Genomic DNA, 26,408 nt, shown 5'->3' with positions numbered 1-26,408 from the left:
GTGTGTTATTGCAGTCTTTCCTTTTTCACATGTGCACACCTCATCCATGCACATGAAATGTGAATGAAAGAAACTGACTGGCGTATTGTGCAAGAGAAGCTTCGAATCCGGACAAGATATTTTATATTTAAATGGTTTATTATAAATAGTGGTATACAGAAATAGAAAAATAACTGTTAGTCATATCAATATTTACATGGAATTTTTCAGAGGAGAAAATAAATAAAAGATAGAATTAGAATGATTATTTCAAATAAATAACTTGATTCACAGTGAGGCAGTAAACACAGTAAAGTTTGTTGTCTTTTTCTGCTGAGGATCACACAGAGATTGGAGCGTTCAACCCCAATACTCCCTTGGAACCAGCGGGGTGCAGAAGTCTTTGCCACACATCTGTTTTGAAGAAAGTGGAAGATATATTAGTATTAGAAACATGCAAAAAAAATTGTTGTACAAACAGTGAATTCTGAATTATGTGACTGATTTAATATTCACAAACCTGACAGGAAGGCTGTGGCACTGGAGGCGACTGTAGGATACCGTCCATGCTCATATCTCTCTGGGGAGCTTCATTGTATGGTCTGTGGTGCTGATCCACTCCAATACTACAATTCCCAGAATGCAGCACAGTATTCTGGCTATGACATGGTTTTGGGTACAGGCTGCTCTGGATCAGATTCTGGCTCTGCATCTGAGTCACTTGTCCTCCTGTGGAAGCACTCTGGAAGTAGCTGAGGATGTCAGTGGATGACGTGTCACTGACTGAGGTGTCTGCTCGTTCCCTCCTCTGAAACAGCACCTCTTCGCTGAGGCCCAGCTGGGATGAGAGGTAGGAGATGTAGCGGATGGTGAGTCGGAGGGTTTCTATCTTCGTCAGATTTTGTCCGGCAGGTGCCACTGAAGGTGGGAGGTAGGACCTGAGGTGATGTAGAGCCTTAGTCAGATCCCTCATCCTTAATTTCTCCTTTTCGCTGGCGCTCTCCCTCTGCTTGCTCCGGATCCGAGTGGGCCTCCCAGTCCTGCGCCCACGTCCGGACAAGGAGCACGGTGAGGACTTGAGGCTTTGGGAATAACCGGTTTTGGCTCCCTTGGGAGTACACTGTGGGAGCTGCTGGTAGCCAGGAGAGAGGCTGGAGTCCATGGAGTGGACAGGAGAAAGTGTCTCTGGGGAGGAGATGCTGGAGAGGTCCGAGTCGGAGAACCACTGGTACTGCAGACTGTAGTCAAGGTGAGGAACTGAGGAGGTATCCATGTTGTGTTTAAGGGTCTCAACAGTGTGACCGGAGAGACTGGAAAGCTTTAAGTGCTCCTCAGCTCTGCTCCAGTGCTTTATAAGCCCAGGCCAGGCCACAGAGGTGCGAAGTGACACCTTCACAGATTCTCACAATCACTGTCTAAGCAGAGGCTACTGCCCCTGAACACACACACACACACACATCATGAGTGGGACCCTGTCTCTGTACCTCTCCCTCTGGTTCTCCCTCTTCTCTGAATCTGGGAAAGCCCAGAGCTACAGCAGTCGACGTGTGAATTTTGACTCCTTCTGAAAACAATAAACAGATTTTGGTTTTTTGGCTTTTTGTCCCTGCAGCAGGCCTGATGCATTTTGCACATGTTTAAGGGATTTGTTTGGAATAATCTCATTTCTCTTTCTTACATTCACTTGCTAACAAACACACACACGCACAAGCAAACATGCGAAAAGGTCAGCGCACTCAACAATATGACAGAAGAGTGTGAAGAAGACATACACTGCAGAAATAAAGCAATGATATACGATACAGAAAAACCTGCCTGTATGCTGACTTAACCACAGTTTTTTACATTGGCTCCTGAAGATGGATGTTATGTGCATATGTACTTCACACTAATCTGCAAAAGTACCAAGAAAAGTCAACGTTTACTATAAATTAGAAGTATGTGGAACTTAATCAGGATTCTGATCCATTATCAGCAAATATCTATCAACGAGCTAAATTTCAACAGCTGCATGACAGATAGTACTAAAGATAGATAGTATTAAAACAATAACATTTTCTAAATCTGATTCAACATCAGAGTTATTATAGTACTGATATTATAGTTTCCACTTAGCTTTCCATTTCCATTTTCAATTCTCGGTTAGGGTTTCCAAAGTTGGGTTCTTCTTTAGTTACAGTTTGGCAGTAACATGCAAGATTTACATTCAGAACAGGTTTTTATAATGCAAACACTTAAACATGTATTTCAGCAACCAAGCAATATGTTGCATGAGGCTGTAAACCCCGACACCCTGTGCGATCAGCTCTTAAATTCTTCTATGAAGTGCAGTTTATGCCTAAATGCATGAATGAATGACATTAAGTAAAATATTAAAAGCTGGCATGCAGAATGAAAACGCTAAATCGAGAGTCTGGGATTGTGTGTTGTTTTAATCATGTGTGGCATGTATTTGAACAGTGGATGTGCTGCTTCAACAGGTCTTTGCCTCTCCTCACCTCTCTCTAGCCTTGAACCTGACAGCGTCCTCTATTCTTCACTTCATCTCCTTCATTTTACATCCCACCATTTCTCACCTGTGTGATCATTTTATTGTCACAGCAAATCAGGCGTGAGCGCCAATCCTCTTCTGTCTTTACCTCAATCGGTGAACTGAAACCGCTGCTCTTGTTTTTATGTGCTTCAAGGAAGAAAAGTTATGTCCTGAATGGCTAAAATGCAAATATAATGAGGTTTAATGGAGCCTAATGAACCTCTGTTATCCAGTTAAAGCTGAGGTGTGATTATTTCACACTCATGGGAACTGATGAGTCTGAAGGCGTCACTTCACACCTCAGCAGTGAGAACCAGGAATGCTGGAAAATATAGTCGCTGGTAACCTCTCTGTGTCCCCAGTCTTTCTGTGTTTTCCCTGGAAAAGGCTCGGTATTAAAGGAACAGTTCACCCCAAAATTCCCTTTAAGTGTTCTATTTTTTCCTCTGGTCTGTAATTTCCATTATTTTTGATGTGAGTTGTCAAGTTTTTGAGAGATTATACTTGATTTATGGTGCTAAAAGTACCAAATTAAGACATTTGAAAAACTAAACAGAATTTATCTTTCCGTAAATTTTGGCTAATGTACTTAGAATAATACACACATACTGTGAACAGTTTCTCGTACGAACTATTGTCTTTCCACTACACATCACCAACCAAGAGATGGGTGAGACCCACAAACTCTCTACACATACAGATACATGGCTTTTTCTTCAAGGATAAGGCTGGTAGAAATAATTCCTGCATTAAATGGCTCACAGTAAGTTTGTGGATGTTTAACTAAAGGAAGATTTTTGGAAAGAGACATTTCTGTCAAGTTTTTGAAATTTATTTTTATGTGTTTGTACACTTTAAGCAAGGCCAGGTGAGCACAGTTTAGTTCCAATATATTCAAAGAGAAGGCAAACATTTCCCCAGTTCATATCTCCCAAAGGGGAGACCGGTGTGCCTTCTGTCCCCTTAAATAAAAACGATTGCCCTACTGAGGGCTTTTTATGGGGTAGATTTAGAACATAACAGAGATGATAAATTTTAGTGAAAAACTAAAGTTTTAAATTTTGCATTCGTGTCTTAAAAAAATATGGCATCTTAAATCTGAAACCTATTCCAAATAATAAAACATTCAGGCTTTATTCGAGTGTACAACTTCACTAAAAAAAACAACATGACATGTTTACTGATTGTCTGTGAATGCTGAGTCTGTGCATTTATGCTTTTTCACAGCATTTTCCAGTTGGATGCATCCCCTTTTCTGAGCTAGGAGGCAATTTGTCTTTCCTGTCTGTGTTGGACTGTCTGCTCTTTATTAAATCATCTATTAAACATCAAAGCTGTCATAAATCCAAACCCTGTTCAACACAGCAGTTAATTCTGTTCTTTCCAGTTGGCTTTGTGTCAATGGTGTATTCTCCTTGATGGAGAACTGGCATGCTGTAAAGCAGGTAATTAAATAAATACATGTTTGTAGACAGTGTCCTCCAGTTGGGAGCACATTCAGTTGTTCTGACTAGAAAACTGACGAGCTGGAAGCTCCAGAAGGCTTAAATATGACAGATAAAAGGACATAAGTGTATAATATGATACTGTTGTGGCCTGAGCTCTGAAAGTGATGGATAGGTATGTGCTATGTCAGGCTGCGGGCAGAGTGAACTGGGTTTGAACCCGCTGATCGACCCTGCCAGTCACTCTGAGCAAGGTGAGGCTGTGGGAGCCTGGCTGAGAGTTTGGCACCTCTGGGTGGATGCCCACCCACAGAAGGCTCAGAGGCTGGGCTGCCTGCCACCTGTCTGTGCCTCCCTCAACCCCACCACGACCTCCAGGGTGTTCCCTCTGCTTGGACTAAAAGCTAGTTTGACATCATTTATAACATCATTCTTTGGATATTCTGGTAGTGACATAGCAAATAAAATTTTTTAAAAAAAGATAAGAGATATGAAATTTGATGAATCACTGTAGAACACAGTAGAAATCAAACATATTATACATGCATGCATAGCAAAATAGTTTGCATAACTACGTTATTTTGACTTTTATCTCATTGATGTGAAACTCATTTCAGGAGCAACAGTAAAAGAAAACTTTATAGCAAATATATCACTGTGCACAACTCTGTAGTTCACGACTATTATGGCTCTCAAGGGTTTTAGATAATTCAGGTTCTCTTGATACTCAGATACACAATTTCAGGGTTAGGTTAGTCTTACTGTGATTTCTCCTTCACTGTGAAACACCAAATATCTTCAAGAAAGATTAAATTGCACAATATCATTGGACTGATAGAGGATAGGTTTGGTTTTGGGGGGAATTTTGTTGTTGTCGTTCTTGTTTGTAGAGATGTTAGACATGTTCAAACCTAAAAACAAATCCCAGGGCCTGCTACAGTTTCCAGTTTAAAATAGGTTTCCTCGAAACAGTCTGCAAGAATATGCAATGGATGTTGCTCTATAAGCAGAAACATGAGTATCAGCTATCGCAATGGCAGTGCACACAATTCACTTGGGTAACAGAACAAAAACATTTTGCTAAATTTGGTCAAGGCTAAAAGCCTTTTTTTAAAATTCCAAGAATCACTGCATTAGCTAAATTGCAGATCAATTGCGAAGGTTCTGGGTGTCAGGCCGCATGTTTCACAATCATGGTCTACACTACACTGCAAGTCAGTCCTCCCAAGTGGACTATAAATTAATATTATAAGAGTAACTACTTATCTGTGGTGTCTACAACTATCCATGTGGACATCCACAAGGCATTATAAACCTAGATTTACACTTTTTGCTACTGTGGGCATGTGGGGGTTTGCTTGGGTCTGAATGACATACTGTACATTTTGTCATTATAGGGTGCACTCATGGTTCTGTGTGGACACCCATGTAGCTGCAATGCAAGGGCGCCAAAGGAGTAAATGAGTCCTACAAAGAGACTAGAAAATGATGATGATGACTGAGGATGAAGAACTCTAATGTGCCGAAAAAATGTCAGTCTGTTTTTTTTCTTCAAGAGCCACAGCTGCTTTAGTTATAATAGGTTTAGAGAGCTCACAGGTTAACTCAGAGGTCTCATTATTATCCAAATGGCATTGATGGAGTTGACAGAGGCAGTTAAACATAGCAAAAAACAAAGTTGTGAAAAGCAGTATCACTTTAGTCCTATGTGTCCCAAATTCATGCGGCAATAACAGCTATTTTGTTAGATTCTGTGTGTGTGTGTGTGTGTGTGTGTGTGTGTGTGTGTGTGTGTGTGTGTGTGTGTGTGTGTGTGTGTGTGTGTGTGTGTGTGTGTCAGTGGGTGAGGTGGCATGTGAGCGGAGCACATTTTACACCCTAGGTGTGAAACAGTGCTGGAACCGGAGGGGTCAGCCAGAGGTGCACAGTAAATTTCATCTAGTTGTTAGAAAGTGACGTTCACAGAACATCAAAGAATCCAGCTGGCCAACACGACTCAGGTAACTTCTTCTCCAAGCAGGAAGACGCTGTCAGGCTGCAGAAATAGGTCAAATTGCGCAAAAGTCAGTACGAGATTAAATTTAAATATTAGCTTCAGAGACAACGTTTCACTGATAAGCCTGGTAGACACATCAGCAGAGTGTCTTTCACACCTTAGCCAGAGTAAACACATCCTCCTACTACTGGCACTTGCTCACACTTGTGTGCTGCCATGTTTTTACTAGTTCCCCACAATCACACAGCTGGCTCTGACATGGGAACAGCTATTTTTTTCCGCTCCCTTTCGCAGTCATCGTACCTGAAGGAGAAAACAATTTGCTAGAAAACAATCGAACGAAGAGGTCACAAATGCTTACATTAAAAAATAAGCAAGATATAATCTCATTTTTTTTAATCGTGTTTACATGACCAAATAAATAAATTCAAATGACATTTTTTTTTAAGAAGGCTATGCTGATTGTATCTTTCTTCCTTATCTCTTAACAGATTTTTAAATGTTCTGCCAGTATTCATCACTGTGTCACAGTTTATATTCAGAGTGCACCTCCCACTGAAAGCACACCTTCATCTGTCAAGCAAAACACTATTGTCAAATGTTTTCTTATGGGTATTTTGTACATTGTCAGATTATATCAAATGGACAAGCTCAACATTTTGAGAAATGCGCTTATTTGCTTTCTTGCCAAGACTAAGATAAGACTGATAGCGCTGACACACAACCCCCCTGTGATTATTGCTTTGTTTTTGTGTGACTAAATCAAATGAGATGTAACATTAGTTGGGACACTTCTGCAGGGTGAATCAAAATGAAGCTCAGTATTTACTGAGGATTAAGATTAACCTCTGGCAACAGGACAACAGTGAAAAGTGAACCCTTTAGTGCGATGATGATAAATGCACATTGTGTCTGAATAAAACATAAATAAATATTCTGTTTCATTATAAAACGGTGAAGCTTGTATGCAGAAGATGTGCAGGACATGTAAAGAAGCACATAACCTACATTATTTCTCTACTATGGGAACCAGTCCATGTCTTGCACAAGTCTCCAAGTTTTTATTTATTATTTTGCCATGGTTAGCATTGTCACCTCACAGCAGTAAGGTCATGGGTTTGAATTCATACCGGGGCCTTTCTGTGTGTAGATTGCATGTTCTCTCTGCTTGTGTGGATTCTCTCCAGGTTTTCTGGCTTTCTCCCAGAATCCAAAGACACGCAATGGCTATGCTGAGCTATCTACTGGTTTGGAATCAACCCTGTCTTTTAAATATGGTCACTGTTGGCTCCAAAATTAAAAATGCAAGTCCACAAACCAGTGGGTGACCACAATCAGATGGGGTGTGTCTTTGAGCCAATCACACCTGTACTTAGAGGGTCATTGGATCACATAGAAAAGATTTTAATCCCCAGAAGAAGAGCACCTCCATTGCTTTTATATGCATCTGTCAGTGACTTCTAAATCAACACAAAACAGGTACTAACAGTTTTCCATAAAGTTTAAAATGTATGACATTTTTCATGTGTTCATGAACCAGGAAACCAGATCATGAGCCCTCAGCTTTATTCAAGTCATGATGCAGCTATTATGTTACAACTAATATACACAGGTCTATATGTACAACCACAAATACAATACTGGTATTCAAGACTGTTGTGATTCAGTGAATTCACAGATGTGTGGATAACAGCTGCGCGCACATACACACCTCAGTTGTGCCAAAAAAAAAAGTAACACCTTCTTTAGAAGTCTTGAAACATAATATGCAACAAGTTCTGTAAATCAGTTCTTCATCAGTATGTTAAAATGAGAGCATCATATCAAAACATCTATTTTCACAGTCATTCTTTAAAAAAAAAAAAAACAGACAAAAACAAATTAAACAGTTCCTTACACTTTGTCATGGCAAGATGTGACAAACAAGACTCTGATTCTACATTATCACCAGCAAAACACAGCTCTACCACTGAGGACAGACACAACGTCTCAGAGTCGAGGACACGACGACAGACAAGGAGAATTGTTTTGGTTGGATACGCTGGGAGAAATGGACGGGAGAGGATTTCATTTAAAAGAAAAAATCTTCTACATTATTGAAAATGGTGAATCTGGATTCAAGTCTACAGAAAACAAACCAAGCAACAACTAAAGAAGACTACAGACACCACAGGACACCGCAGAATAAACAAAGACTGTGTGGGTGAAATGGGTGTTTTCTCTGAATAACAACACCTGCAGTGATATTGCTGCTGAGTCTCGGCGGTGAATACAACAGGATTCTAATTCATTTCAAGTTATCACTACGAGTCCTTTCTCTTTCTCTGAGAGGGAATGAAATCAAAGCACGACATGGTAACAAGAACTACAACACCTTTCAAGTACACATTTTCATCTCATATTAATCTTTTACACGAACCTCAAACAACACAAATGTTACTACAATGTGTGCAAACGCAGGTTGGGAGAAAGATGGAGGGAAGACAAAGACTAGTTTTTTTATTCAATGTGACAGAAAAGCTGGGCAGCCTGAGGTACTTAGAGACAGAACAGAAAGCAACCACAGGTTTATATAGGCAACCAGACAGGTTTTCAATAGTTTTACTCATATAACCATGACACACATCTAGCACAACGTGGCCTTTCTTTATTACCTTTCTGTTTCAGTTTAAAAAGCTGATACTTTCCCCAGAATATGCGGCTTCACCCATAGCTAGACTGCGTTTGGGGCCCAGAGGCTGCAGGAGTTTGGCTTTTCAGGAGAGGATTTTCTCCCGGGTTTCGGGCAGTTTAAGAGCCACCATGCCTCCACAGACGAGGGCGGCGAAGGCCAGGAAGATGGGGATGATCTTAGTGATGCCGATGAAGGCGGCAAAGATAGAGCTGGCAATGATGGCCGCAAACTTACAGATGCCATTCAGGATGCCGAACGCAGTTCCTCTGCAGAGTCAGAAAGACAGAGAAGGGTTAGAGTCATAACTTGGCTGATTTACTAATGAAGTGAATGTGTGGAGAACCGAATTGGCCATGGATGCAGGTTAACGTTTGAGATCATTTGTTCTCCGCTGGCATTGTTTTGCACAAAGGTGTTCACTTCTGTCTGCCAGGAAAAAACATCAAATATGCCTCACAGGTGCTGTGAGGTGCGAAGCACTACCTGCAATGTTAGGAACCAAGAACAAAGCTGCCAAACTGAAAGCTTGAGCCTCACAGAAGACAAAACAGAATGCAGGCAATAGGACATGAGGCATCAGCAGAAAGAACAGCGAAAACGCCTGTGTGTACCAAGCATTGTGTCACCGATGTTGTGAAATATCCAAGTCATTTTTGCGCAACTAGGGGGTGTCAGAGTTTAGATATCTGAGAAAATGATTTAGGGAGCCAGCTATGAGCGCAGGCCACAAAGAATAATGCACGAGTTTGTGCAATGTATTTGTTCAGGAAATAGCTGGTTTTAGTTAAGCTACTTTGTCATTTTTGTATTGGTTTATATATTTTTACACATTAGCGCGATGGCACGTTCCATCTCGGTGGTACACACTGGTGTATGCTTTCCTTATTTCAATCATTTCTAAGGGCAGGTGCCACATTTTGAGTTTAGTTAAGCTACTTTGACATTTGCAGTGTGTTGCTGTGCAGTAATGGTATACTGTTTTTCATTCCTCAGCAAACCACAGTAACACAGCTAAGACTGGTGTACTAACAGCTACCTTTCTATATATAATATGTATAATTTTGTTATCAACTGCAAAATAACTCCCTTTATATCAGGCATTAAATTCACATATAAGCTCCTGGTTGCATATTTTTTCATTTTCTCCCCCGGCAGATGTGATTACTCAGTTACTCATTAAAGTCCTGCCTTTACTAGTTACAGTTCTTATATGTTGTAAATATCTCACTCCATTTGAAACAACAAGTCTTCGGGTTTACTGGATGTGGATGTTACACTTTGCCTCTCCCAAGCATAAAATGGACATGCATGCCTAAGCTGCAGTACCAGCAGGGGGGGAGATTATATATTTAAAGCTAACGAGTCACTACTGAACAAAGAAGGCATGAAGTGCATTCCAGGCTATTTTTGGTTAAAATGCAGCTGCATATTTGTTGTTCTAGCCTTTACTGAACGGTGGGTTTAGCCTACCCTTTTGGAAGAGTCATAATAATTTATCTGTACTATAATGGAGCTCATATTACACGTAAAAATGGGATAGATTACCGTTTAGAGGACGGGTAGAGTTCCACAGAAATTACTTCTAGTCCATTCCAGGCTGCCACACTGACGCCATAAAAGAGACACTGCCAACATATTACAGCTCCTTGACTGAAACTTAACAGCAGAAGGAAAGTGCAGGCCGATGACGCCAGCATAGAACCACCTAGAAAGACAAATAAATGAGGACATACTGACAAATATTTGACTGAATATTTGGCTACGTAAGCTCATCGTTCCTGTGCTGCTCTCTCCTGAGGTCACCTATTATGCGGATCCTTCCTATCTTGTCCATGAACAACGCTGAGATGATGTTCCCAGGCAAGACAGCCAAACTGCCCAGGAAGCTGACCATGTAGATGACGATGTCATTCTCCTCCTGAAAGTTCAGATGGCAGCCTTTCTTCGGGTGGAGAAAGGTGGCATTTTCCATTCGACAGTTCTTGAACTTGTCCTGCCAGAGATCTGAAGAGTACAGAGGGTTAGACTGTAAAAAGTGCTTACAGGAGAAACCTATTGCTTTAGCTAATTGTACAGTTTCAGTGCAGTCTGGTCTGGTACCTGTGTTATAGAAGACGGTGTTTTTAATAGTGCAGTTCTCAAAGAAGGTGTTGGTGGATTTGATATCCTCAAAGTAGCAGTTTTCAAACAGAGAACTCTCAAACTTGACCGACTTGATTTCAATGTTGGCGAACCTAAATGAAAATAATGACATGAAGCAGTAGCACAAACAAACGAAACTGTGAAACTGAGAAAAAATTTATAACATTAGGTGTTACGGAAATGTACTTGTCATGGATGTACTCCCCCTCACGGTGGATCTGGTTGACCAGAGAGAAGTTAAAGTGGAAACGCTCCACACGTTCTCGATGGAATATTCGGACTTTGGACTCGTACTCCTCATACTGCATGTACTTGATCATATCAGGAAACCACACTCCAAGCCCGTGATAGCTGATACACACAGAAGGATTGGAAGCATGAGTGGAGAAAACTAAAATGATTCGCCTGAGATAGAAAATTTTAATTTTTTTCTGTAGATGAAAGCACAGGTCTGTTTTGACCTCAGCTTTCAATGTAGATCTACCTGAAGGCCAAACAGAACCAGACAATAACCAGAAGGAGGCCTTGTAGTCGGAGCTCTGGCGCTGATAGAGACATGATATTGGCCATCACCTAAGGAAGGAGAAAGAGACCGACAGACAATCAAACTTGACATGCAAGGTCTGCATTAAAAAAGAAGCAAAGCAAAAAATTGTCTATTTTTTTTTAATTCTGTTTTATTTTACTGTAAAGTGTTGCAGACCTGTTGCAGCATGGTCATTTTTCTGACAGTCCAGCGCTGGAAGGCAGTCCCAGTCTCACTCTGGATCTCTATGAACTCATCCTCCTGAGTTTGTGGAGTCTTGATGTTGGTTACCTTGACAAAGGCATCAAGTTTTTTTGATATTTTTTTTTCATGTACAATTACAGATGGCACAAGTGTGACATAAAAAAAAACATTAAAAATAAATAAAACTTTAACTTAAGCAGAAAACATGTAAATTGATATATGATCGAGTTTTTAAAAAATGTTTTTGTGTTAGATCCTTGAGTTGAAACAATAAAACAACAAAAAAACCTGTCGGGGATATTCATGGTAATGAGTGTTGCACACAGACAAACAAACATTGGAAATTTTGATCAAAGTTTCCTAACCAGATTAATTAATAAAAACAAATGATTATCAGGACTTGTGAATAACATTTCATCAGTATGTTAACAGATGGGGCTCTGGGATTTATGTTGTTTTTTTGGTTTTGTTATGAAGCATCTTCATCATTACTCTAGTCTAATTAGTTAATTTCTTACATGCATGTGTTCCTTTCAGTTATTCTGAATTTCAGACTCTCATTTGTCCAACCCAATTCGCCCCCATCTCCACCTCATCCTAGTTGCACAGAGAACCTCAATCAAATCTTCAAGTCCATCACCACCAGTGTCTAGAGTTGTAGGTCCTGTTATGTTAGTTCATTGGAGTTGCTGAATGGTCAACTCTTTGGTTCAATAAATTATTATTTTTTGATTCTTTCAAATGATTTCTCCTCAATGATTTTTACTTTATTGCACACTCAAGAGCCCAAGAACCGTCTTCAGCTTCATTTCACCAAGGCCTCTCCCTCTGACTGCCACCCTATCCACACAGGCACTTCCTGGATGAGTTATTTTGGGCTTGTCCAGCTGGCACGTGCAACTGGACAAAAATGTTCCTGCTGAGCAGCAAGCCCCAGGGCAGGCTCAGAACATGCTGGAGAGATTATGTTCCTTAGCTTGCTTGGGAACCCTTTGGTGTCCCACTAGAAGAATTGGAGGAGGCTGCTAGGGAAAGGGAGGTCTGGGAATCTCTGCTTAGACTGCTGCCCTTGGACCAAGATAGGCAGCAGACAATGAATAGATGGACGAAGAGATGTAAGACTAACTCTAAGGTATTTACATAAATTACAAAGAGATATCACCTGCACAAATGCAGGGAGATTGGAGCTACATTTATTTTATTTTGTTAATAAGTAGATAACTTTTCTGTCAACTGACTGAGCCAAACATGAGTGTAAATGAGGGCTTACAGTGAAAACTCTCTCTGGCTCCCCCTTGGCTTTCCAGTTGGTGTCATGAACTTGTCGCAGGATCATCCACGCCTCATCATGTCGTGCATTCTGAAAAACCACACGTACAAACATATAAATATCTATTTAAACAAGTTTAAAGAGCACCCTGTGAAACCTCTCAGGGTTTTCCAATGTGTAGCTGAAATTATAAAGTGCACTATATATAAGAGTGACTCTTTTAATCATGGGTTTTGGTTTGAGCGCTTAAACTTTCCCACCAGCACTGCAGCCAGATGAATGTTCCCATTAGGTCTGCCTCTTATTAGAAGGGGTAATGTGTGATAACTTGTGGTGCAGCAGTAGCATACAAATACAATACCACATGTGGTTAAAGCCCTGATATTGTCCAGGATGAGAAACAGGGGTGGGTGGTGTTCTGGTGCTGTCTTAGCAGCTCATCGCTACCTTTGCACAGCAGTGGGATGTTGGTGTGGTGATGACTCAACATTCTTAACCAATCACAGCTGGATGCATAATCCTGACAATCAATATTATTACTACAAACTGGCTACACTGGTTCCAGTATCTGACCTCCAGGAGGAATCTCGGGCTCTCCGGCATGAACACGAGTCCGATGAGTGCGGCCAGTGCAGGAAAGAGACACACCAGGATAAACAGTCTCCAGCTGTGCATCTGAAGATGTGTACCGATGGCAAAACCCCAACCTGCAAAAACCACCCAGTGAAGAACACGTTAATATTTCCACAAACCTTGTTTTCTGGAATGCTTTAATTATGAAATCACAGAATTAGTGTGTTGCAATTTTTTTTCTTGAGTTGTTTACATTTGAGTCATCAAAAGTCAATTACAAGTAGCCAACTGTGAGGCTGTTTGGGAATCTTTTTCAAACTGGATGCTGGCGGTATGTTTGGTTTTATTGTGAATAATTAATTCAGAACATAACTGATTAGATAAGGTTCCAGATAAGCCATATTAATGAGTTATTCAATACATTTCACCACATTATGCAGACTGAGAAAGAAAGAGAAGAAGCAAAATGTTCCCACTATGAGAAAAATTCCAACAAAAAGCAAGGGAGGAGCCAAGGGCGGGCTACACACAATTTTCAAGAGCAAGAGCTACATTCTCAAACATGATTAGATGACATTTACTAATAGAGAATCAAGGATGGATAGTAAGCAAAGATCTTCAGAGTTCAAATCCTCCTCTGGCATAAACAGCAGCACAGAAACAGTGTACTAGGGGCTTTGTGGCAGCTCCTCTAAGTGTAATGGCCCAGTACTTTTGTGAATAGAGGGTATGTGGGGCAGGATGGTGCAGGATGGTGTTCATAGACATAAAAGTTAAAAGGCGAGTGTATGAGGTGTCAAATTGCTGTTGAACTTCAGATAAATTGCCTCCAGAAATTACATTCAGTAACTATTTTTTTGTCGTCGTCATTTCTCTTTACTGTCACACATGAACACATTTTAATCAAATAAATTTTATTGTAATCTTATGAACACGATTATTAAGCAAAGAGATTAACTTCAGTAGCATTTCAAGAATTTTGGGCAAATGGGAGTAAGAGGCAAAAAAATGTGACATTTTGGACTGCAGTGACTTCCCATATGGCAGAAAAGATTAAGACATCAGCTTCTGTTCAGCAAGTAATGGTCTCAGCCACTGATTAAAACTGAAATAGTAATGCTGTTCTCCCTACGAACACATTACGAATTGCTAATACTGCATTTGGTATCACATACCAAAATTGGGGTATCGTCACTATACTACGTTATTAAATGTAATATTTTTAGAAGGCAAATGTTTAAATTTGCAAACTTGTGCAAACATTAATGCACGAGGCATTTGAACTGACAGCCGTGAGAGACTAACAGAGGACACTGTTATTACAGACTCCATTTGTGGGGGTCTCAATTATTCATCTTATATGTTTCAATACTCTACATGTGTTTGTCTGTTTATCAGAGTTTGTGCGTTACCATAATGAGGGATGATTCCCCAGGCGGTGAAGGAGGCGTACAGGCCTCCAAACATCCAGAACATGCAGAGCCAGCTCAGATGTTCTCCACGTTTATCCATCTGCAGGAACTCAGTAAAGTAGGTGTACACAATTGGAATGGAGCCACCAATTCTGGAGGAGGGATCATAAAACATAAAATGAGTGTAATCTTACACAGATGTTTTTGATTTTGATGTGATTTTGTCCATATTTTAGGACATCCTATTCCTTTGGATGTTCGTCAAATTTGCTTTAAAGACAACTTGTCACACATTTGCATTTTAAATGAAAAATTAAGGCCATACCCTAACTGGAAATGGAAAATTCTTATCTAAAAGTCATGATGATGCAAGCTTCAAACACTCGTGATTAAAAACATTTTGTTATATAATGACAGAATTACTGGCATTGATAGAATATTTGATAGATTTTTTAGAGCTCATTTTATTGAACAGGCACGAGTTAAGTCAAGATTTTGGTTCCTATCATGAGGGTGATTATTGATTTAATTCTGGAGCCTTGCGATAAGGAAGTTTCAATGCTGGCGATGGTCACAGTTTAATAACGGCATCAGCAGGGATATTTGATCGTTTTGGCCAATGCCGTTTCCATTTCTCAGATCTTTTACATACTTTGTGGGACATTGAAACATTTTTTGAACTGTGGGGAAAAAAAATCAGATTATCACATCTGTAGGTTTAAAATGACTTCAAGGATTATTGGCATTTTTGAAGATTCCTCTCTTTTTTATGACTGTAGCAAATCTTTTCATACAGGGATGTGCAGTCAGCCTCCTGTTAGCATGCCAGAAAAATGCACATAGTTTTTCTTCAAATGTGAGTGTTAATGACTAACGTGGGACTCATTATCACCGCGAATCAGTGACAGCAGAACAGTTTATTTCGGTGACCTTGTATTTTCTTGCTGAACAACAAGCTCAAACATCAATATTGCAGATCTGGCTGGAACCATTATCAAAATAAATGTGTCTTTGAAAGTTGCAAAATCAATCAGTGCGCACCAATAGCTTCACCGTAAGGTGCTGGCAACAGCAGGAACTGAGCAATAAAGCTGAAAATAAGAACAATCAAACAGCACTCTTTACTTGTTTTAATTAGTGTAATAAAGAAATGCTCTGTTGAAGTAAATAAGCAGAAATCTCCTCGTGTGCAGCATGCAGTCTTTGAGGTGGTGTTAACAGTGTGTTCTCGTGACATGTGCCAGCAGGCTGCACATGATAGCATGCAGAGTAGAAGGTACTACAAGACCCCTACTTTACTGTAATCTTCCTGGCTCTCTCCTGCAATTGTTAAATGGCTTAAACAACAGTTTTTGCTTTACACTTCCTCATGTAGTTGGAGGACCTTGCATAGTAGTAAAGAACTGATGTCAAACTGCCCAACACAGTAAACACCAATTAGACTCAAACACTGGGTCAGTTTTTCTTTTAGAATACCAATTAAACTAATTTAGCAGTCTGAAATGTCTAATATAGCCCACCAAATTAAAACACTCCATTATTAAAGCACTAAGAAGCATAATAGGTTAGATACAATAGAACATGCAATGTTTTAACGTGCATATCAGTTACTTTCTTCTGAGCAGTCTGACTAAATGTACCACAGACCACAGTTTTTTTTAATGTTAGTTCTACCAGGTACATTTTTTTTCTTTAAATGTCAGGGGTATTATTTTGAAATCTCTTTCTACTAACTTATTTATAGAAAAGGTCAGTCAGTCTGACAAAAGCCTGTGGATGTTTTTTTCTTTGTTCAAGTAATGTAAATGTAAATTTGGCTAAGTCAGTGTCTCACCCAAAGCCGGAGCAGAACCTCAAGAAGAGGAAGAAGCCGTAGCCCTGAGCGAAGCAGGACAGGAAGGAGAAGACCAGGTCGATGGTCAGGACGTAGATCAGACACTTCCTCCTCCCCATTTTATCACACAGACCACCCCACACCAGTGCACCCACCATCATGGCCACATACACCAGGAGACCTGCAAATACACACGCACATATTTAATCACTTGGGAACCTGGTTAACTTGAAATGTGACCTTTACAGATTCACACATCCACACACAAACAAACGCTTCACTTTTAAAACTCAAGTCAAACACAAGGGGGCTCCCTTTACCCTTGTATGAAGTAGGAAGAAGAGAAATCGTCACACAGTGTTTCAGTGTGACACATTCTTACATTTGAGACAAAGAAATAAAGGTCACAATAATTTCCCAGGAAGAGCGTTCCGCTTCTACAACACTCACCTTCCATATTTTAAAACCTGCTTTCAGTTTTCTGTTATTTGGGCTTTCTCTGACATTTTATTGTTTCTTTGATTACATGCTTTATCACTGCAGACTCCCACTCTGAGTCAGGCCGGTCTGGAATCTGTCAGCATGCAGCAGGCAGGTGGTCCAGCCTGCCATTTCTTCTTGTTCTGAAGCTGTTCCACAGCTCCACACAAGAGCATACTCCATTTTTCATTTTAATGTCTCTGGAGAGAGAAACAAGCTATCCTGTCTTAGCTGTTTAGGGACTCAAATCTACAGCCTCAGCTATCTTCTTCAGCGTGTTGTTTAAACCACTAGAACAATGCATACTTCCTGCCTAGTCTGTGTTTTTACTACACAGCCATAACTACAGAGGAACTAAGCAGCTTAACAGCACGTGGAGCCATAGTGTGCACCTTCCCCGTGGATTACTAGACTACCCAAATGCTCTGATGCTCCACACGCCAAGTTGCATATCCCATTCAACTCGAGACTGCACAGGGGAAAGAAGAGTAAAAGCTATCATACCATCTAATATGCTGGCCAAATAGTTGCTTAAGGAAATGTGTACGCCTCAGATATCTGCAAGGATAAATTAACAGGATGGCCTTGCATTTAGAAATCCCATCTTTCACATGGAGGCCTAGGATCTGTCCTGGCAGCAACAAGCTTGCAAAAGTGTCCTTGAATACAGTGAAGACACTTAGTCCCTGGAGGAAAAGGGAGAATTTATCTTTTCCTTCCTGTATTAAAAGTGAAAGCACTGTGCTGAAGTGCTTTTATCACAACTGTAGGCACAGAACAAAATACAGCTGCAAAAGATGCCAGAGATACAAAATATATAGTAAAAGAGACTCCATGCTCTTGAACGTTAATAGATGCTGTATAAATTAATTTCCAAATAAAATGAATTAAGCCCACTTCCGAGATAGCACATTTGTGACTATTTCAACTGTTAAATCGATGCATTTTTCTAACCAGGTGAATGATCCACATTTTTGCTACCTACTTTCATGAATCAGTGCAGTTTTTCTTTGTGATTTTATGATATTTGATCATTTGTTAACTTACTAATCCATGAGTCCCTTGAAAACTGGGAAGCAAACGTCAGCACTTGTGAAACAAGTGGGTCTATCCCTGCATGGGAGTCACTTTGTTTAAGAGAATATCATCTTTTATAAATACCCAACATTAGACCCAACACAAAATGGTTTCAAATCACTGAAAAGCCTTTAAGTGAAAATGTTGATCGTTGCTGCCATCTCACACAGGGACCAAACTAAAGGATGGAAGTTATTTTAATTGTTAGCTTCTGGCTCAGCTACTTTAGGTTGTTTACTATGTTTAAATGCCTCACTTTTTAAAACACATTTATCACAAATGAGTTTTCATATACATTGTTACTTCAATTAAAAGTGTAACTGTTGTTAAGATAACCAAACTAAATTTAAAAAACTAGCATTAGCGTGTTCATTTTTCCTTAATCGACTGTGTCCATGGTTGAATACTTTTCCAACTTTTCTGAAAGTATTTGAATTTATGTTTTAAGAAAAATGTATAATGTGTTAGGGCAGTAGTTATTCAACATTGTTGAGTACATTAGCAAAGTTTTCCTGCTAAAACTAAATTAGAAACTACTGAATCTGTGAGATAAAAAAGAAAATAAGAACTGAAGGCTCTGAATGGGCAGTGAAGCTGCTGTTTTCAGAAATCTCTAGAAACATGTGAAAATTCAAATTCTGAGCATCACAGGCCTTGACATTTTGAACGATTAGCGTGATTTCTCCCAGTCTGCCAAAACATTTCAGTAATAGACATGAAGCACCAAAGACAATCTGGCAGGTATCATAAAATTATCTACGTACGCAGTAGCTGTGGATCAAGTATAGCAGCTTGGGTTGAGATTAAATCTGAGCAGAATTTCTGATATCATCAGTCAGGTGTAGGTTCCTTTTGTTTGTGTCCACCACTGTGTCTTCCTCTACTGAACACTTCACCCTGCAGATTAAACAATATAACTGTCATTAAAGGTAAGTGTGCTAACCCTCCTGTGTTTAACAAAAGCTTTGGGAGTCTGTCTGCTTTCCAGGACTAAGGTTACGATTAAAGTAATTTCTGTTCCTGTGTGTCTAGTGGACAGAGCATGAGCATGAATCAGACAGGATCATTCTGCAGATCTACTTCATATTCTCAGCCAATGATCAGCTCTCTGCCCCCATTCTGCGCAAACAGACGCTGTGATTTCATTTTCGCCAGGCCTTCCTCCTGCTACCGCAGCCTGTCAGAGGCCTGAAGCATATCTGACAGCTCTGCACCAGCTCCGCAGGCCGCCAGGATCTCTGACTGCTGCAACATGCTCCATATTAGCCTGGGAACACACACCGAATGCAATCACCACCGGGTTCCTCATCAATCTCTCGCAATGCTTCATCCCAGGAGCCTGTTGTTAAGATGAAATGAGCGATGTGCAATCTGCCACATCGCCTGGCTACACACGAGGTCTGGGAAATAAGGTGAAAGGCTTTAATTTGCAGTTCAGTTGTCTGCACAGAAAGTGAGGAACTGACGTTTTCAAGGTAAATCTCCCGATAAGTCCACGCTGCATACAAATTTCAGTCCTAAAGATAACTAAATAATTAAAATATATCTGTTGGCACCCTCAAGCCAACTCCCAGACACATGGAGGACCACTGCCAAGGCTCAGTGAAGCTAATCTGGTTGCTCACAGTGGACCCAAACTCCATTAGGACACACAATGTTCATTATGTTCTTTATTTTTGCATTTGCCCAGAAAGATCCAAGCCTTTTCCCCCTAATTTGCTCCAGCGACTGGGGGATATTTTTATCTGAAGCAGTGGGCTGCAGCCATGTGCCGTCAAGAGCCAAGCATATGCGGGATTTTGTTCCAGCCAAGCACAACAACAGATCATTTCACTGATGAGATCCTCCTCCCTGGGTAAAGACTGAAACTCTTCGACAGATGACTGTAATTAGGTAGTCTTGCAGGTTTTTATGTCTCTACATATAATGTATGTTTGTCATGCTAGCCATATGATAAATAATGGCAGAGGGAGTAGTTTGTCAGTAGTCTGTTCAAACTGACATACTGTTGAATTGATTTTTTAAATAGATTTAACTCTACTGACTTTAGGGATGTCTTGATATTTTTTTAGCCTCGTGAAGTTGAGAATTATGGCAACTATTGGACAGAATGCTATGAGTATGCCATCTTTTGGATGAATTATAGGCCTCTCCGGGCCTTTCATATGGGTAAGAGTTACATTTTCTGACCAACTGAAAATCTGTGAACATGACTGTGATCTCTAATGAGGATATTTATCATATTATCATTATCATATTAAACAATATAGATAAACTGTCAAGAAGGAACAAGATTTTTTTTATGCTGAAAGTTAACATACTCTGGTTGCCATGCAGATAAAACAGCTGTGTACAAAAAAGATAAACAGGTCTTTGCATTTGTTGTCATTGATCAAATTTAGCTGCAGTTGTTGAATTCCACACTGACGGACATTTGGATAAGATCAGTGTTATCCACTATCCAGATATTTTGTACCTGAAACACTGTCCCAAAAGGCGAGTCAGCAAATTACTGCAGTTTTTAAAAACAATTCTTAATCATCAGTGGCTCAGAAAGTGAGCGGATACACTTAATATTCACTATATCTCACATTTGTGACCTTAATTTTTCTCATTTAACAACGTCAACATTACTTATATTACCTTGACCCAACTGTTGATTTGATTTGGCTCTAAACAACCCTTGATCTGCATAAAATTTAATTGAAATTCAGTTAAACTCACCCAGTAATCCTTTGTCAGCGTTAGATATGCACATGTCCTTTTCAGCACTGGGCAGGACAAAGCCCACCATGAAACCATCCACGCCATCAGCCATTAGCGCCAAGCCCAGCACAAAGAAGAGCATCCACTGGAAGCGTCCATGGCCACAGTCCTCCATGATGGTCTCGTATTGCTCTGGCAGGCTTTCCTCTTCCTCTTCCTGCTGGGCAGCCATCCGGGCTTTCCTCCTGGCCTCCACTCGAGCTGCCCGTCGTGCCTCCTTGATCTCGTCGGGGTGCGGGATGCCTTGGTACTCCCCCTCATACATCTGATCATCCTCATCTGCCCCTTCAGTGGCATCACTAGCAGCATCCTCATCCTGTGGAGGGTAGTCCGTCTGATAAGGGTAGCCGTCTTGACCTCCACCATCTTGGGTGTAGGTGTAATCTCCACCTTCGGTCATCTGCTGGCTTACATTGTTGTGATAGGGGTCATCCATGGTTCCTGCTGCATGTAAGGAGAGCAGGAGTGACTTTGTCTCGGAGCCGTCGTGTGCTGAGGAAGCTCAAGTTGTCAGCTATAATGGCATAATCCTCCCAAGAAGCCGTGAGCTGCTCTCGTGTAGCTGCAGTCTCCTGGTGTCAGAAGAAAACTGCAGGTCTTCTGTAGTTAAGTCTCAGGTTTAAGGCCTCAACAAGTATGCTGAAAGACTGTTACCTTCCGTGATACGTAAAGTGCTGCATGCTGAACCTGAAAAACAATGAACACCACACATTACCTATTGTCTGTTAGCCCCACATCACTTGTAGAGGAAAAGCCATTGCTATGCAACGGTGCCCTTTGGGCAGGTAACAGGTAATGTCTCAAAGGACTTCCAAACAATCATTTTATAAAACTTACATCAAAATTCTATAAAAGTATCGGGGAAAGTACTAGAATAAGATTTAATGGTTAAACTTTGATTAAACGTGTTAATTTTTGAAAGATTTTTAAACCTGTTTTTATCTTTGTATTGTATTTATTGCATCTATTAAAACAGATTTTGAGTTGATTTCCTTTTTATTTTTCCAACTTTTAAAAAACTTGCTTGTGAACTAAAATCCTATCCTTCTTCCAAAAATTCAATTTTTCAAAGTGTCTTATGGAAGGAAAAACAAGTTTGGTAATGCTTTTCTCCCTCTCTGTAGGCTGCTTGTCCTTCCACACAAGCAGATAATCTCATCGTCTCCCCCGCTCAAATGCTCTGGCGCCATTTTGATCCATCACACAGCATTGCTGCAATGACACATTCAGATCTGTCTTGATTTTTCTGGTGACCAGAGGCCAGAGCATCTAATGCCGACGAACAGAGAAACACAAATTCCATTAAATTTGAGGATTTTTGGTGCTGCATCCGTTCCTGACGTGATTAAATGAGTATCACAGTGAAGCCAAACACACACATGCTTGTAAAATCAAGAAATTGCTAACCTGAAGCTGTTATCCTCTGTAGTTTAGCGATAAAATATGATGTCGTGGTTTTTTTTAATGCTTTGTGTCAGATAACTAAATGGCTGAATACCAAACACAGCACACAATTCAGTCACACAGTTAAACATTTAAACAAGACAAACCTTTATTTAACCTCTAACTGTATAGTCACAGGCAAATTTTAGCTTTTTATTCCTCCTCCAGCTACAGCTTCACATTCACACTTACACACATCTGTACTACTTATGAAGTATATAGTACTGTAAAGCAACCTATTAAACCTTTACTGCAGAAATTACATAAAACTGGTAAAGAAGTAAATCTAGAAAACTGAATCGTCTTTGCATTAGTTAACATTAGCATAAAGTAGCATTAGGAGCATAAATATTGGCCACGCCAGACCAAGTAATGCTGTACTTGCAACTGTATGTATTATAATTATTAAGATCTTGTTTAATTATATATTTTTCTTCATTAAAAACACATTTCAAAAGGTAACCCACAAAGTTCACCTTAAATAACAGAATATATTAATTGATTTTTTTTAGCCTGACACTAATTAATGCAAATGACAGTCTTTAACATGATTAATTAATAAATACCTAGATCACCTAAATAACCCAGATCTCCACACAATCTCTGTTTCTCTGACTTCTGTTGCTTTTTGATGGCAAACTGATTTCCCCAGAGTAAACTATACCAAAAGGTTTTAGCATGTTTGTCCTTAAATTTCATCAGCCATACATTCCACATATGCGTTTTAATAGAATCCTTAATAGTTTCAATGAATAAGATGAATGATAAGTTTGTTTGAAATAACTAAGTGATACAAGTTAGAAAGACGGTTTGCTAACTGTATAAAAACAGTGGTGTATTTCCACCTGAATCCTTTCACATAACTTTTATTGTGATTTGAACCGTTTTAATCCTGATTTACTGCAGTTTTCCTAATGGACCATTTGTGTCCACCTAAGTGTTATTGGCATAACTTTCATCCGGTGATTATTAGCCCTGTAGAAATATTTGTAGTCCTATCATGTGACAGTGCTTGGTTTGGTTTGGGTGGGTCTGTGCTGGTTTGGAAGCAGGATGACGAATACTGTAAATTAATCCAGATTACGACAGCAGGTTTTTTTTTATTCTGCCCTTGTTGCCTCACATCATTGTTTCATCATGAAAGTCACAGAGGTGGTTGGTAGCAGCGATGGATTACACAGTCTGGATTGATGCACTGAAATGTAGGCTGTTTGGTGCTTTCAGATGCGAGGTTTTTGAAATCAGAAAGTCTGAGTTAAAATCTACGCTTGAATCAGTTTTACTGTCGGAAGTAATGAGAAGAAGTCGAGTACTGTGATAGAATCACCATCATCTATTTATTATTTCTTCAAGCGGTGTGAATAATACATGAACAGTTCATGAGAGGGAATGTGTTAGGATGGATGCGCAGTCATGTTGAGGGAAGAGAAGTTGCTTTCATCATCCTGCTGCAGTTCCTTTTCTCACACAGCTGCTGCTTACATAACAGTTGGGCTGCCTAGTCTTTCCCCTCTATCTCCCGCCCTTGTTTTCTAACCTATTGATCCAGGTTTGCGTTCACAGCCGTAACTCACACTGCATACACACTTACACAGATGTCAAATCACCATTTGTGCCTCTGCAGTTTTTGAATAGGTCATAATCTGCCTTTCTCTGAGTGTGTCCCGTTGTTGAAAAGTCAGAGAGCCCCTTTGAAATCACGAAAATCAATGTGAGTCTGAGGTTTAACAGGAAGCAGAGAGGTTGCCACCTAATTTACAGAAAGCTATTTCAATTTCACAAATGACCTTTTACCATTCAGATCATTTATTATTTTGACTGAGCCAAACTCTGTAGCTCATTCTACAGAGAGCAATGGAACCACAGACTCGTGTGGCGTAACATATTAATGCTGCGATAATGGACTTTGGAAGAATAGCTCTACAGACACACGCACACACACACATACATATGCAGTGGATAGAGCATCAGAGCTGCCCAGTGGTCTACGTTTTGATTTTTTTTTTTCCAGTTGCAATTCTTATATTTAATTTTTAAGTTTAATTTTAAACTGGAGCTGCCTGCAGTACCACTGCAGGCAGCTCCAGTTTAGCTGTAGGAGCCTAGCTTTATTCATTCACTTTTTCATACCCAGCTGGTCCAACCTCCTGCTTTTTAATCTATGTTTTAATTACATTTGAGGAAATGTAGAAATTGACAAAATCACAAATCAACCCTAGAACCCAGAGCGTTGTGCTTATTAATTGTCTGCAACAAGTCACTGTCCTCTAATTAAATTTTAGCCTTCAGTTTTACAATAGTATTTTTTAATTTGGCCCCTTTTGGTGATTGGATCACTCCCCACCCCCACCCACCCCTATTTCTGCAACACAGCTGTTTGATCAAAGCCTTACCTACAGCTAAGCAATTCTGAGAGGATCCAAACATTTTTCTTGCTCGCTAAAAATTGTTAGTCCAAATTGAAATTGCTGAAATTCTTATCAGCCTACAACACCAGGATCCTGCTAAGCAACTTGTGTCTATTGAGATATAACACAAAATCAGTTGCACTACATCTGCTAAATGTCGTGCATCTGTTGATAGAATAACTGGACCATAACAGAAACAAGTTACTTTTAATCTCAATTCTGCACTGATCTCCAGAGGTCAAAGGAGAATCCCGTTTGATTTCTTGGGACAACTGTCTGCTAACTGACCCATTTCTATGTCTGATAGACAAGAGATTGGAGATTTTCCACTCAACGCATAAAATCTCATCAAGCATTCAGCTTTATGTCTTTTTGTAAAAGATAAACCAGTTGACACAAATAATTTCAGACTAAAATTTCTCTGTTTTATAAACATCAGAATTAGTGCTGACCATAAAGGAGCATTTGCTGCATATCATCAGGCCTGTGTTGCTGCACCACATCAAAATCATACTGCAGCTATCTTTTCCATCATTGTTATCTACTTCCTCACTAGTTCATCTCACAAAGCAGCGAGCATTGAAAAATAACAAATGTTATCTTACCAGAGAAAGCATTCCTGTAATATATAAAATGACTTCTGAACTTAAAAATGTGCTAAAGTCCAAGTAGCATTTTCAAATGTCGATCGCCTACATGTCAGTTTATCCTAAGGCCGTGCTGTAGACAAACCTAAGGGATTAGGGTCCAAGCTCACAACTCCCCCACCCCATGCATACACATACACACCACACACTACCCCTCCCTCACCAGGGCTCATCCCCACAGGAAACTCCCCAGAATTAACCCCACCACCCCTCTGGGAGGTAATGGTACAGTCCTAAAGGTTTAAATAGCAACAGGCTGAACTGACACTGACTGCAAACTGTGTAGTTGCTCTGCAGGATTTTTGGGATATTGCTGATCTGTATTAACAGAGGTCAGAGTTTATAGTCAGCTGTCAGAACAGCAGCCTTCAGATTTTCTGTTTTCCTTTTCTCTTTTTGGCTCAAGGACACATCAGCAGGGCAGATGCTCGTTGTCATGGGTACCTGAATGTGGTTTCAGTAATTTACATGAAGAAAGTTCCAAGAGGTGCACATTTTAGTTTACATCTAATCACCACACCAAGTGGTTTTCACTGCCTACGCCATGTTAGGATAATGACTATCTATAGTAACCCCAGTCAGGGACGCTCCCTTTTGTCCCAGAAGCAGAAGAGCTGCTTCCTTTGAGGAACAGCTGTAAGCCAAAGTATCCTTGAATGAGACATTGGCTCGCTTTGCTGGCTGCTCATCCATCCTGAGAAACTCTGGATAAGCATATCAGCAAAACTGGATGAAATATTCCTTTTCCGTTGAAGCAGGAAGGAAGGGCTGGCAGTTTTATTTCTCTGGGTGTGGATGAGTGTAGAGGTTATTATGGATGTGTCTGAGTGGCACCTAGAGCGGAAGATGGATAATCATAGCTTTGCTGCTCCACATATCATTCCTGTGGTTTACATACACAGAATATACTGACTATGATAGAAGAGAGGTCTGATGCTACAAAAAAAACCCTGCAGTTATGGTTTGACGGTGCGGTATATGGATGCCCGGCATTTCCCA

At 40.1% G+C, this 26,408-nt stretch overlaps 2 protein-coding genes across 2 annotated transcripts; both read right to left on the bottom strand.

The window, feature by feature from the left end:
• Positions 1-339: 339 nt before the first annotated feature.
• On the bottom strand, positions 340-1,252 carry LOC146582850 (uncharacterized). The gene is made up of 2 exons (XM_085280253.1): positions 500-1,252; positions 340-393 (listed from the first exon to the last, which is right to left on the bottom strand). Exons 1-2 carry the CDS (start codon positions 1,250-1,252, stop codon positions 340-342), a joined length of 807 nt encoding a protein of 268 aa, XP_085136379.1.
• A 6,231-nt stretch (positions 1,253-7,483) lies between these two features.
• sv2ba (synaptic vesicle glycoprotein 2Ba) lies at positions 7,484-25,521 on the bottom strand. Its single transcript, XM_085244704.1, has 13 exons — positions 25,368-25,521; positions 20,870-21,598; positions 16,589-16,769; positions 14,755-14,906; positions 13,343-13,476; positions 12,770-12,859; positions 11,473-11,586; positions 11,254-11,342; positions 10,956-11,120; positions 10,728-10,861; positions 10,431-10,631; positions 10,173-10,332; positions 7,484-8,893 (listed from the first exon to the last, which is right to left on the bottom strand). The coding sequence occupies exons 2-13, from the start codon at positions 21,345-21,347 to the stop codon at positions 8,710-8,712; spliced, it is 2,082 nt and encodes a 693-aa protein (XP_085100830.1). The 5' UTR covers positions 21,348-21,598; positions 25,368-25,521; the 3' UTR covers positions 7,484-8,709.
• Between the last annotated feature and the right edge of the window lie 887 nt (positions 25,522-26,408).

Source organism: Mchenga conophoros, linkage group LG1, assembly GCF_057382185.1.
Source record: "Mchenga conophoros isolate Kocher_MC1m ecotype Shallow Benthic linkage group LG1, M_conophoros_male_GT1.1, whole genome shotgun sequence".
Classification (NCBI taxonomy): Eukaryota; Metazoa; Chordata; class Actinopteri; order Cichliformes; family Cichlidae; genus Mchenga; species Mchenga conophoros.
The sequence above is the reverse complement of the archived record's forward strand: the minus strand, read 5'-3'. Positions and strand labels throughout refer to the sequence as shown.